We start from the raw sequence: 14,198 nt of genomic DNA, 5'->3' as shown, positions 1-14,198 counted from the left end.
TAATGTCCTCTAGAAAAGGGTTAAACATCAAGAGATGTGACATAATGAATAGTATCACCATAGATTGCTTAATTTTATTATCACCTTCAAGCCAAGCTGATTATCTTTTGCCACAGATTTGAAAAAAAGATTTTATCATCTGAGATAGAGGCATGACATTTCTGTGAGAAATTCAGAAACCCCACTTGTGCTACTCTGCCCTTTATCAACTAAGCTGTCTTAAATTAAAAAAGAGCTCCATCGTGCCTATTGATATTTCAATTTTAAGGTGGATCTAAACCCAAGAACAAAAATGTAATAGACTGTAGCTTTACGGGTTCTAAGAATTGATGGTTGCAATGGTTTTCTTTTCTCAGTTTTTGTCCTTTATTTTCACCTGCCGATTCTACTTGTAACACACGTCATGTCCTAAGGTGACAACATTTACTCACTGTTGTATATGGAGAAACAGTGTTATCACTGTAGAACAGGGGTCTCCAAACTGCAGCCCATGGGCTGGATGCAGCGCTTTACTTGCCTTTATCTGGCCCTTGGGACACTGTTCTTCCCACTGATATGAGGCACTATTACTCTAATGCCGCGTACACACGACCGGACTTTCCGTCAGAAAAGGTCAGACGGAATCATTCCGTCGGACATTCCGCTCGTGTGTGGGCTTCATCGGACCTTTTCTTTCGAAAATTCTGATGGACCTAGAAATAGAACACGTTTCAAATCTTTCCGACGGACTCAATTCATATCGAGAAAAACGTTCATCTGTATGCTAGTCCGAAGGACCAAAAACGACGCAAGGGCAGCTATTGGCTACTGGCTATTGAACTTCCATTTTCTAGTCCCGTCGTACGTCATCACGTTCTAAACGATTAGACTTTGGTTAGATCGTGTGTAGGCAAGTCTGTTTCAGCAGAATTCCGTCGGAAAGACTGTCAGAGTCTATTCTGACGGAAAATCCGCTTGTGTGTACGCGGCATTACTGACACTAACGATGAGGCACTATTCCCTTCACTGACACCAAAAGTGAGGCAGTATTACCTTCACTGATACCAGCAATGGAGAATTATTCCTTCCACTGACATCAATGATGGAGCATTATTCCTCCCACTGACACCAACAATGGGGCATCTTCCACTGACATCATCAATGGAGCACTTTTCCTCCCACCAAGATAAACTATTGGGTACGATTCCTTCCACTGTAATCAACAATGGGATAATATTCCTTGCACTAATACCAATGATACGCCACAAATTCCTCTTCCTAATGACCATAGACACTATGTAATTGTTTTCCTCCCACTGACGCTGAGGCATTTTCTCCTCCCACTGATGACAGTCCAGCCCCCTAAAGTCTGAAGGACAATAAACTGGCCCTTTGTTTAGAAAGTTTGGAGACCCCCCACTGTAGAACAAGAAGTGTGTTAGGATTAGCTTTGCCAACTGTCAAATGCGTGGAGTTGTCTACATGATGGTATGCGAATGTGGGGCCTTCTATATAGGCAAAACCAAGCAGAAATTTTAATGTAGAACCTCGAAACATGTCTACTGTATGGAAATTGGAACTAGGCATCTCCCGCTAGGCAGACATGTAGTCCTACAGCACAACTATAGGATGCCCAAAGTTTCCTTCACCGTTCTCAATCGGATCCATATTCCAGATCGAGGCAGTGATTGGAACAAAACATTACTTCAGTGCGAACAAAGATGGATATTTGGACTCCAGGCTACCATTTTTCTGGGTCTAAATTAGTCCATCTCCTATGCACCTTTCCTTAAAGGTTTTGCATCAGGAAAAACTAGCTAGGTTTTTGGGCAAGATAAATGTAGAATTAAAAATAAATTCAGCCCAGGAAAATTTGTCCTTGGACTGCACAGACACTTATACAAAATACACTTCCCCTAAAAAACCCTTTCTCCTTTTTTTTTCCCCCCTCCTTTGGCCACTGGGGGGAGCCCACACTGTGCTGGCGGCGTCCCATGATCGCTATTGGACGTGTTCATGATGTCACACGCGTGCACGGCTCTCTGCCACGCATGCACGTGATGCACTGAAGTCACGCACCTTGTGGCAAAGGCGACGGCAGACGTCGGGGCCTTTCGGCCTTCCGGGGGCTATGTCAATGCCGCCATTAGGCGGCAGGGACCACAATGGGGGGGGGGAGGGTTGGGAGGAGAGGGGACCTACACCTGCTACTATCCAATCAATACTGATTGGTAGGGTATTTAATAGCCATTTCTTCCCAGTGGATCTTCAGGTGATCCCTGGAGGATTAACAGCACTCACACCACAAGAGGAAGGCACATTGGTAAGTACTACTTTTGATGCACTGGCTGAATGGACATCATACTAATTATTACTCATACCTCACACTAATCTTTTCATATAGATTGGCTTCCCAATATTTCACCTTGAACCTTGTATTTGAGCGCCTATACCCGTGCCGGGTTTGGCATCTTGCACTACACCCTTTAGACCAAAGGTAAAATTATAATTATTACTCTTGCACAGTTTTTGCTCACTCACTGCAGCACCATCATTGGCACATATCCTTTTTCTCACATCATTCACATTTGGTTTCACTTTTTTCCTTGTTTATGTCATATCATTTTCTGCACATAACTGGACTCCACTTTAAGCATTCCAGCCAATGCACACATCCCCCTTTTTTCTTTTGCCACTCCCATAATCCACTCATCCTCCTCACTTTAGTTTATACACTTAACTCTCACATACTATCACTTTAATTATGCCAGTATAATATAACATCTGACTTCAGAGGTTTATTATTTGGAACACTCAATTAAAACATCAAACACACCATAATAGAGAGTCACTCTAAGTAGTTGATTTATTACACTCAGCGGGACTTACAGCCAGGACCATTACAAGCACCCTTATGAAATTGATCTCTGCCTAGCCTACTATGATTGCCTTAATTACAAATTGCAGGTGCCCCCACTCTTACTCCCTCCCCCCTGGGGTTATAACACGTGAATCCTTGCAAGCCCTGCAGATTGGGGACTCACCTGGAGGGACACTTAGGAGGCACGAATGTAGGGGTCAAAATGCATCGAGGTTTCTCATGCATCCTATGGTGTAACGTAATCTGTAACACATTGTCCCTATGATGTATAGTGTCACCATCAATTTTGGTTACCCCGCTGTATATGTATTAACCAGAGATCATATTTTAAACTCCTTTGTACATTGAATTTTTTTCTAGTAAATAAAATAATCAATTTTTTACAATAGAAGCTAATCCTTAACCTCAACATAACTCTTAAGTTTTACCCTTAATTTCGTCTCAAAGAAGAACTGAACATTGGAAGCAGTTCCCCAAAAAAGCCAGGCAAAGGACTAGTCACCAGTATTGCCTTTGGTCTCCCTATAGCCGATCTTTTCCCAATACTGACTTTTTCTGCACTGTATCTCTGTGTGGAGGTGGCCATCTTGGAAGGGGCAGGGCTTTGCTTCCTTGTGTTAGATCCTCCAGCAAGGAGAACAGTGAGCAGCAGAGTAGTGACATTACCAAATCTCACTTCAAATTTCTTAAGACCAGAGGTAGCAGTGACGTAGATTTCACACTGCAGACATGAGGCTATGAGGCTGTAGGCACACTCGCATACCAGGAAGCACCCTGCTGTATTTCAGGAGGAATTCAAGGCCAAAGGTACCTTTTTCAGTGTACTGTTTGGGCATAGTTATCACTTCTAGATGTTCTCTATAGAATAGTAGAGTTCAGATCGTTCTTTAACCACTTGCCTACCACCGTATTGTAAAATGACGGTGGCAGGAACCCTTCCTTCCTTCGGGCAGACGTCTTTGTCTTTCCAGCATTGTGGAGAGCTTGCTCGCCGCACCACTGGGGACCCGGGGCGTGTGCTCAGCGACCACGATGTCCGCTGGGCACCGGGCAATTGCTCATCACAGAGCAGGGACGTGGATCTGTGTGTGTAAACACACAGATCCACGTCCTGTCAGGGGAGAGGAAAACTGATCGTATGTTCCTTGTATATAGGAACACCGATCGGTCTCCTCCCCTCACAGTTAGAATCACTCCCTAGGACACACATTTAACCCCTTCAGCGCCCCCTAGTGTTAACCCCTTCCCTGCCAGTGACATTTATACAGTAATCAATGCATTTTATAGCACTGATCGCTTTATAAATGTCAATGGTCACAAAATAGTGTTAAAATTGTCCGATCTGTCCGCCGCAATGTCACAGTCACGATAATAATTGCAGATCGCCGCCATTAGTAGTAAAAAAAAAGTTAATAATAAAAATGACATAAATCTATGCCCTATTTTGTAGATGCTATAATTTTTGCGCAAACCAATAAATATGTGATTTTTTTTTTTACCAAAAATATGTAGAAGAATACATATCGGCCTAAACTGAGGAAAAAAATTGTTTAAAAAAAAAAAAAAAAAATGGGATATTTATTATAGCAAAAAATAATAAATATTGTGTTTTTTTCAAAATTGTCGGTCTTTTTTTGTTTATAGCGCAAGAAATAAAAAACGCAGAAGTGATCAAATACCACCAAAAGAAAGCTCTATTTGTGGGGAAAAAAAATATCAAAATTTAATTTAATTTAATTTAGGTACAATGTCGCATGACCGTGCAATTGTCATTCTGCACTCCTGTGACCTGTTTTCAGCAGACAGAGGACTGAAGCCTGCTGCCAGCTAACGTCACAGAGATGGTCCAGGACTGGGTACGATCGTGACCATATGGTCGGGATCCACCCATGTGCCTGTACCGGCACCCGGCTCAACCTCTCAGCAAACCACTGAAAGCCTGAGCCAGTGAGGGGCTGGGAGTGGGGCAGAGCAGAAAGCCGGTGACTGACAGTCACTAGCTCTCTGCTCATGGAGCTCTGAGAACTGAGCGATCTGTGGTGTTTGATCGGTCAGTTCTCAATGTTAGAGCTGGCAGGGGACAGATGCAGCATCCAGCTAGGCAAATATGATTAACAAAAAAAAAAAAGAGAATCCCATACTTCTCTTTTATCATATACATATTTTGTTTAACTCCACGGCTGGGTCCTCCTCAAGTTCTTAATTTTCTGGGAATCCCAGCAACAAAAATCTTCTTAGAGCAGGTCATGACCACAAAAAGGCTTCCGTGGCCTAGGCAAATCTGTTAACTGCCAGCATGCTGCAGTGAAGAATGCTTGCTCTCTGTGGAAGTAGAGGTCTCTTTGCAGAGGTCTGAAACACCTTTGGCTAAGTCAGAGCTAGAATTCTTCAGTCAGCCAGTGTGCCTAGGGATATGTGTATTTTGTTTAAAAGTACATTTCCCCTTTAAAAAATAAACCTTACTCTTATTCTTCTTATGGTACTGAACCCATAAAGTTAACCCTTAACTTAAATTCCCTGTTGTTAACCCTTAACCTCAGTAGATTTGTTGGCCCTAACCTAAAACCTCAGTCAAAAGGTATGCTACTGTATTATGGAGGTTATACTGTGTTTTCACAGCAATAAATAATATCACAAATATACTTGTGGCAAAAATTCCACCTTGGAGAAAATCCATACAAAAAAAGTTTTGTCATCGCTTTACAATGTGCCAAATTATCAGCACAAAAACACCTGAACTGAATTAAAATAATCTGCATATAGCACATATTAAATTAGGCATGATAGGATGATATGAGGGTTCACATGTCCCATTTAATCTAAGCAATAAAGTGTGGAAGTATCTAATAGTTACCGTGGCTCTCATTGTCACTGAGATAGGGGTAGTATTCATGGTGGGCACGCAAACTCTCTGGATCATAGGTGACCAGCTCTTCTGGGTGAGCCTGCAAGAAAGAACACACATAACTGAATACAGATTTTCATTACAAAAAAGCATCTGCTTATATTGTAATTTTTATTTTTTTATTGGTTGCATTTAAAAGAATGTAATCAATCAAGTCATCCAATGCAAGTGTGATCCACAGTAAATTGGAGTGAAGAAGTAAAGAAGTTCTGAGCACAAACTGCTGCCACTATTATATAGGTGCAGTTGTAACAGATGCTATGTTGGAGTTTGCCCACAGTGCCAACTTCTGGTAAAATATGGCACTGCAGCTGAACCATTCAGATACATGGGTGCTCTAATAACAAAATAAGCAAAGGTAGGATTAGGGTTCCCTTGCTACTTACATGTAAGTGGGTTGGAAAAAGCAAGTTAGATGCTGCCTCGGGACAGGAGGGTAAGAGTTAATACTTTCTTAGGTTTTGACAGGTTTTTCTCTGGGTCTGGATCCTGTGTTATAAAAAGAGGGACAGTGGTCCAGAAGGGAGGCCCTCTAGGCCCAAGAGAGAGAAGAGATCAGTGCGCATAAAGGAAAGAGATGAAGAACAGCACCCTGGAGGAGCGAGAGAATGTCACCTACTATGGCCAACGTGTAAAAGTCATCAGAACTTGGGGTTCGCCCCGAAGACACCAGCTGCTGGAGTATGCCTCTGATAGACTCTACCATTGCACGTATGCCAGGGCAGCACATAGCCTGAGTAAGGGTAAGGGTTAGACACGTAGGAAGGAATAATGTTCTGCATGTTGGACATGTTGTAATGTTGGGCACGTTCTCAAGTAAAGTTTTGAAACGTTGCTCCCGCTTGGTCTGAACTTACTGGAAGGGGTGTAAAGCAAGTAACCAGCACCATTCCATAATTCAGGTCACTAAGGTATTTTGGGGTATGAAAACATCAGTACAAGAGCAATACAGTGTAAAGACATAAGGGTTACCTAAGGCAGTGTTTCTCAACTCCAGTCCTCAAGGCACCCCAACAGTTCATGTTTTCAGGCTTTTCATTAGTTTGCACAGGTGATTTGATCAGTTTCACTGGCTTAGTAATTACCACATCCGTTTCACCTGAGGGAAATCCTGAAAACATGACCTGTTGGGGCGCCTTGAGGATTGGAGTTGAGAAACACTGACCTAAGGTAACGGAAGTTACAAGCAGCCTGTGGATAAGCATGTGCCTGAGATAGGTGGGACAGCCTCTTGCAGGAGGAAGTTGTTTTCAGCACTCTCTCTGTGAGCGGTCCATCTCCCATAGCAACAGGAACAGACATGTGCCACAGACCTCCCCAGCCTGTGCCCAGGTATGGAAGAGTTAAGTGAAGTGCACGCATGAAGCCCGCGCTATGTGCATGGCGGGACCCCATAACGTTACTGGGAGTGAGGTAGCAGTGATACAAGGCTCAGCATGTCCCTCCTAAATGCAAGTTAAAGTGGAGGTGTACATTGTCTTGGGGATCCAAGGTTTTACTGGAGAACAGTTATGGTGCAAGTGTACACGGTGTACGTACATCTCTAAACACAGAGGTCTTTCTTGAGGTTGAGTATTCCCCCACGGCAGCCTCAGTCTTGTCCCAGGGCATTGATGGAAATGACACATAGGTAAAGGTACACCATGTGTAGTAAAGTGATTCTGTTAGGTGCCTAGCGTAGCCAAGAAGAATCCACCCAGAGTAGGCCTCTCATGTGGACGCACTGTACACCTTTGCTGCCATTATGCTATATGCTGGGTGTCCAGTGTGCCCCTGTGTCTTTAAGGAGGGATGGGCTCCTTCCAGGCTCACCTGCCCTCTATCTTTCCATTATTATGCATGTGCTTCTACTATGAAGGCTCTCAAAAATGTATAGAGTTAGGACTGCAGATAATACCGGGGTGCCATGAAGTGGCTTTGCAGCTTGATAGACACACTCCTAAACCTTGTGGACAGCTATCCCAGAAGAGTTGAAGCTGTTATAGCTGCAAAGGGTGGGCCAACTCCATATTGAACCCTAAGACTGGGATGCCATTAAAGTTCATGTGCGTGTAAAGGCAGGCGTCTCAATACTTTTGGGAATATAATGTACATTGATGGGAAATCCTTTTTTGGCTTTGCTAAAGCTTAATACAAGCAAGATGTGTTTTTGCTTTGGACAGAGTATACAAGGTTAGACATATAGCAAGGTTTCATCGCTGTCCGTGTCCCTTTTAATTCCCGTCCTTCTGACAAGGTATCACTAGAACATGAAGTGATGGAAGTAGCTCCAGTGGGGATAGACACAGCACCAAAAATCTTTTATTCTTTTTAAGGTATGAACCTCTGTCATGGTTGCCAGTCTGTTCATGTGCTTACAAAAAGGAGAGAGAGAGAGAGAGAGAGAGAGAGAGAGAGAGAGAGAGAGAGAGAGAGAGAGAGAGAGAGAGAGAGAGAGAGAGAGAGAGATGGATGAGCGAGCCCATCCTTGTTCTGCTTCTCCTTTCACTGCCTAGTCATAAGCTGGGTGTGGGGCCAGGATGACCTGGGCTCAGAGGAAGTGAGTTAAATCATGCAGGCCATCAGACCAAGGACATCTAGCAGCAGAAAAAACTACTGTAGGGGAAATCTCTGTATTGAAGGTGAATATTACAGCAAAAGCTGGTTTTGTGATTTTAGCTTTTAAGGGGCTATTAGTTTTTGCCTTGTTATGTTTCCCTGGGGTTCTGCTTTAAAGTTTACATTATAATTCAATCAGACTAATCACAACACCTTGTTAAATAAGCAATATGTCAGCAAGAGACATTGTTAGTGTCAATGTGCTCAGTCCTCATATCTGCATGATGCTCAATGAGGAAGGGCATTTCCTGTGGTCAGAAGAATATTCAGTTGCCTGTCGAAGTCTTTGCTTGCCCAACATTTCACGCATACTTCTTCACGCTTTGTTTTCACACAATCTGTCATTTCTATGCCACTTGCATGACAGAAGTATAACAGACACCTACAGGATCTATTTATGCAGTGCCTCCACACCTCTGTAACCTAATCATCGGATGTTGGTGTAGCTTGGCGCAAACACTTCAAGAACTAACAAGAATTAGTTATCACTTTATCACTCCAATGCAAAATGTTCTTAGTTACCATTAAATTATATGTAAACCTCACAATGAGCATCTCTTAATTGCTCCTTTTGTGTCTGTTAAATATACTTTTGAAAGCATTTTGTTATATCCGTTCAATAAATGCAAATAAATAACCGTTGATCCTGCCAGAAATCCAATGAGTTTGGCATTTCTTGTTTATGTGGTCTGCGTCCAGGGCTGATCATCTGCGGGTAATCGCTACATAAGCGATTCAATGCGAACCGCATTATTTGCGATCGGCAATGACAAGCCAACATCAACTACAAATAAAGGTCACAAAGATGAAAATAGCAATTATTATAGCAACTAACACTTTCACAAGTGCGAATGGGGCTAAAGGCTGAATGATCTTCCATATTTATCACTACAAATCACAGGAATACCACGATCATGCTCACCGACTTCTTAAAATTGCCTGCTTAGCTCCTAACCTGGAGTACATGGTGCCTGGAGGACTCTCTATGAATTTGGTAACCCCTGATTCATGATGAACAGGCCGACATTCACTCCATGAGTAGCAACGTAGGCCTCCTTCTGCCCAGCATCCATTGATTGAAAAGTCAAAGGAGCAAGGCAGAAACTTGTCAGCCAAACAGAGCCTGAATCCAATCAGATGCAGCCACTGTATGTGTATTTTGACAGCGGGCAGGCTGGCTGTCAGAACACAATAGCCACAGCAGATGATCCATCCATCTGCACTATGTAGCAATAATGAAGGAATCTGTTTTTTTTTTTTATCTTGGTAAACTGATAACGGTTTTACTTCCTTTATTTGGTGATCACTTCCTAAACAGTGGGAAGATCTCTGTGTGTCTCACATTCAGTAGGGCCCCATGCACACTGGGCGTTTGTCCAGCTCTTCTAAACACCTTTCTTCTTGCAGGAGAAAAGCAGCATTAAAAGTATGCCTAAAGCTTCATTATTCAAAAGCATTTAGGCACATTTAGGTATATTTAGACATGACTAAGGCACATCAGATGTAATCCTCACCCTTGTAATAACTGCTAATCAACCCCAACACCCTTTACCCAAATTAAACTGTAAGAAATACCATGACACAATTAATGTAAAATTGGCCGTAGCGGCCATTTATTAAACCAATAACAAAACATAACAAACATTCCTTAAAACAGAAAACCAAAATAATACTACAATAACAAGAAAATAAGATAAGGTTGCCAATCTTTGGAGGCACCAAGTATCAATAATCCACTTTGTATCTGCATAACTACTTACTTACATGGACCCAGCCACATCACACCGGCTCGGGGACTACCTCCACATACAGCAGATACCTCACAATTTTAACTTACCAGTTAACTGGCATTCCACCGGGGACTCCTTACCTTAGATGGGTCCCTAATATGGTAAGCACAGCAGGTTTTAAAAATGCCTCCAAAGACCCCAGATCATTAAGAACACATAACGATGAACTGATCCGATACAGGGCAGGCGGTCGGGAACGTCCCTCCCCACGTGTCTTCACCGCATGCCGGGAACTGACCCACACATCTAGGATGACCCCCCGGCAGCCCCTCCTCCCTGCTAAACACACCAATTAGGTAAGTGGCCAAACTGCATACCAATTAACCCTGCCTCTCCCTGCTTACCGTGTCCCCAGTCATGCTAGCCCTACACTTATTTTTTTTTTTTTGCTTCAGGCTGTACTCATTCAGGTGTGTCAAGCATTTTGGCCATTCATTCATTTAATTAGTCAGAATATTAAAAGAGAAGTATTGGAATGTTTTTGTTTTTTTTGTCAGAATCATACTTATCTAGGTGGATACAGCATCGAACCCCCACTGGCTCTAATGCCGCGTACACATGGTCGGACTTTTGATCTACAAAAGTCCGACGGACGCCGACGGACTAAAGCTGGCTGACAATCCGATCGTGTGTGGGCTTCCCCGGACTTTCAGCGGACTTTCAGCGGACTTTTCCAGCCGCAAATCTGACGGACTTTAGATTTGAAACATGCTTCAAATCTTTACGTCGTAACTACGCCGGACCCAGAAATCCGCTCGTCTGTGTGCTAGTCGACGGACAAAAACCCACGCTAGGGCAGCTATTGGCTACTGGCTATCAACTTCCTTATTTTAGTCCGGTGTACGTCATCATGTACGAATCCGTCGGACTTTTGTGTGATCGTATGTAGGCAAGTCCGTTCGTAAGAAAGTCTGCCGCAAGTCCGCCAAAAGTCCGCCAAAAGTCTGACAAAAGTCCGTCAAAAGTTTGTCGGACAGGCTGTCTGACTTTTGTAGCCGAAAAGTCAGACCGTGTGTATGCGGCATTAGACTGAGAGACAAGCAATCAAACACCGGCTCTCTGCTCTGCCACTCTCCCGCTCCCTAGGCTGTGGAGGGGGCAGGAGCAGCCAGGTCCAGGCACGTGGGTGGATCAGCTACATGTCACAAGGGTGCAAAACGAACTGCACTCCTGTGATCCAAAGAAGTACAGTCAACCAAGCTTTGGCTGTACTTCTCCTTTAATTTATTCTGGGCATTGAAATAAATGAACACTCAAGCACTAAACACGCCTAGCTTCTGGGCAGCTTTACAGACGTTTAGGCGCATCGGGTGGTTTCTCTGCCCAAACACTCCTCACCCGAATACAATTTTGGTGAATTTAGATTTCTGCCCCTAAATGCTCCTGCCTCTAAACACCTGATGCCTATGTGTGCATGGACACATAGGCTAACACAGAGGGGCATTTAGAGGCAGAAAAAACATCAAATACCTGTAAAACAGTGTGCATGTGGCTTTAAAGATTTGTGATGTTTAGGTGGCCCAGTTTAAACCTGTGCATTTTATGTGCATTCTGTGTGCAATGCGTTAAAATATGTCCTGCGTGCTGCATCTTTGGTGCTCTTTCATTAAAATGCAAGTTCTATAGAGTTCTATAATAGCACACCTAAAATGCAATGCACCAAAAAAAAGCATTGCATAGATGTGAATCAGTCCTCCTTGGAGCATTGCTTAAATCTCACACAATATCAAGTGACTAATATCATATTTCTCCTGCTATATTACTGACAAAGAACTGCGGCCAACTATTGCAACATACTATTACTGTAGGCCATGAAATGTTGCTATGCTAATGTGTCTAAAACAGTTATGTTAGCTGTTTTGCAGCTTTTTGTGCTTGTCATCAAAAACAGTGATTGCTACTCATTCTGACTGACAGTGACTGTGACTATGTGCAGAGGCACTCAAAGCAGACCCATTATTGCTGAAACTAACATTTTACAGCTGCATCATATAGTCCAGGGTCAAGCAACCCTAAAATATGCAAAATATTCATAGCAGGCTATACCTGTAAAGGGAAAAGGAATAACTTTTCACCTTTCTTGCTGAACACGCTGCTGAAGTCTGCTTCAGTGCTGAGAAACCTTCTTCTGAAGTTTGCACAGAAACTGACACTATCAGAACTAATCCTCCTGTCAAGAACTGGATCACCTGCTGTGGTACTGTGGTTCCCGCATCTGAATGGTGTAGTCCCAGTTTCCACCAGTAGGTGTCTCCCAGTGGCCAACAGACCCACGCAATTAGACACTTCTTGATGCTGCCTACTGGGAAGGTATTAAGCCCCTCCTATAGGTTTCCATAGTGCCTCAGCATTTTGTTCCTTGTGCTAAACATCCTGATCATGTGACCATTACAACATTCCAAACAACCACTGATGCTGTATGCGGTGCCCATGGAGCTGTGCCTCTGTGTTCAACAGGGAGTGGTGCTTATGAGGATTAAAAATTTGCCTGTGATTTCAAGTTGATTGGTATTTCAAGAATAGGACATTCAGATAACTATATAGTAAATTATAGGCATAGGGTTGCCTTGTGGCAGTGTTTTGCCAGCACGACTAATAAAAATCGGACTTTATGCTAATATTAGTATATCCAAAGTTAGACTTTTTTTATAGATTTTCATAGAGTAGGGAATGAGTAAAAGATCAATCTTTTTTTTTTTTTGCTGTGCATAGTTGGGGAAATTCCCCTTCACTTCCTGTCCAGGAGATACAAAAGGAAGCCCTTCAGGCTCATTCATACCACACAGCAAGCATTATTCTACATATAATGCATGTGCAGTGAATGCAGTACAGTGTGAACATGCACTGCTGTGCATTGCGATGTGCTGTAAACCGCATTACAGTACTTGCTTCTTTTTTTTTTTTTGCAGCATGTCTACATTTTCCTTAGCACAAAGCAACACAATGCTTTGGTGTGAACTGGGCACATAGACAGCAGTCGGATTTGTGTTGAGCCTGCATTGATGACAAGGTGTAAATGAGCCCTAAAACAAGAAAAAAATATGCCTGTTAAGAGCATTGTTAGCAAAACCAATGTCCCAAGTTGGATGGTTTCCCTTCTCCTCCTGTTCTTTTGACAACTGTAACGTTTTTTCCCACCACTGCGTATCCTGGTGACAATGATGTCCAGGACAAATGGAGAGGTGGAATCTCCCCAGAGGTGACAAAAACAGTACTCAAAATCTGACCAGGGTTTCGGTACCTCCGTACTTTATCCAGAACTAAAAGAAAGTTTTGGTGTATTTTGGTTTTTGGTATTTTTTTCCCCAGAAAACATGGAAACCGTAGGGCTAGTACACCCCTGTGCGTTGCATTTTAGGTGCTATTCACATGCAATTTTGGTGCAATACCATTAAACGCTTTGTAACTGACATTTTTATGAAAGTCCGTCAAAGATTTGTTTTCTGTTACAATAATTTTATTGGTTTTAACTCTTTCACTTCCACATCAGTAGCAGTGGGGAGTTTTACACAGCAGCAACTGGGGGTGTGTGTATATCTGACAAGCCAACTGCCAGCTGTGAGATGGAAGCGATCCAGTGGCTGGGCAAGGCCTGACTGCTTCCAAACACTCCCAGTAACAGTTTCGTCCTCTCACTGTGCACGCTCCTGCCATTGGCGAGCCTGGGACCAGCATAGTGGGTGCCGCTGGGTAGAGAGGAGGGAGTTCACTCTCCTCCTTTTCTTCTTGCTAACCCAGAAGTGACATGCAAAGGTGTCTGCTTTCAGAAAATATATCATGTTTTGGGGGTTTTATGGAATCTTCAGGGAAAAATGATTTTCCTTGTGCAAAAAACACAAAAATTACTTTGGCAGTGAAAGAGTTAAGAAGGGCTGACAACAGTGACGCCTATGCAGGCTCTAAACCTCTAAGAGGTAACAATCAGGATAAAATGAACAAACATTTGCATCAGTAAATTTAGCAGACCATGTATGGGCAGGCTCAATGTACCAAGTATAAGCAGCATGGTGCGTTTTACCTTCGATTATTGCTAGCGGCTGCTATA

The 14,198-nt window shown here is 43.0% G+C and overlaps 1 protein-coding gene across 7 annotated transcripts in view; it reads right to left on the bottom strand.

Moving 5' to 3' along the window:
* SPI1 (Spi-1 proto-oncogene) overlaps positions 1-14,198 on the bottom strand; it is a 103,203-nt gene that overhangs the window by 12,970 nt on the left and 76,035 nt on the right. For all 7 annotated transcript variants that reach the window (XM_073604363.1, XM_073604364.1, XM_073604358.1 and 4 more), the window contains one exon: positions 5,715-5,805. In XM_073604363.1, the coding sequence (XP_073460464.1) occupies positions 5,715-5,805 (91 nt within the window). The remainder of the gene's footprint in view (positions 1-5,714; positions 5,806-14,198) is intronic.

The sequence above is a fragment of the Aquarana catesbeiana genome, linkage group LG11 (genome assembly GCF_042186555.1).
Source record: "Aquarana catesbeiana isolate 2022-GZ linkage group LG11, ASM4218655v1, whole genome shotgun sequence".
In the NCBI taxonomy this organism is placed as follows: domain Eukaryota; kingdom Metazoa; phylum Chordata; class Amphibia; order Anura; family Ranidae; genus Aquarana; species Aquarana catesbeiana.
The sequence above is the reverse complement of the archived record's forward strand: the minus strand, read 5'-3'. Positions and strand labels throughout refer to the sequence as shown.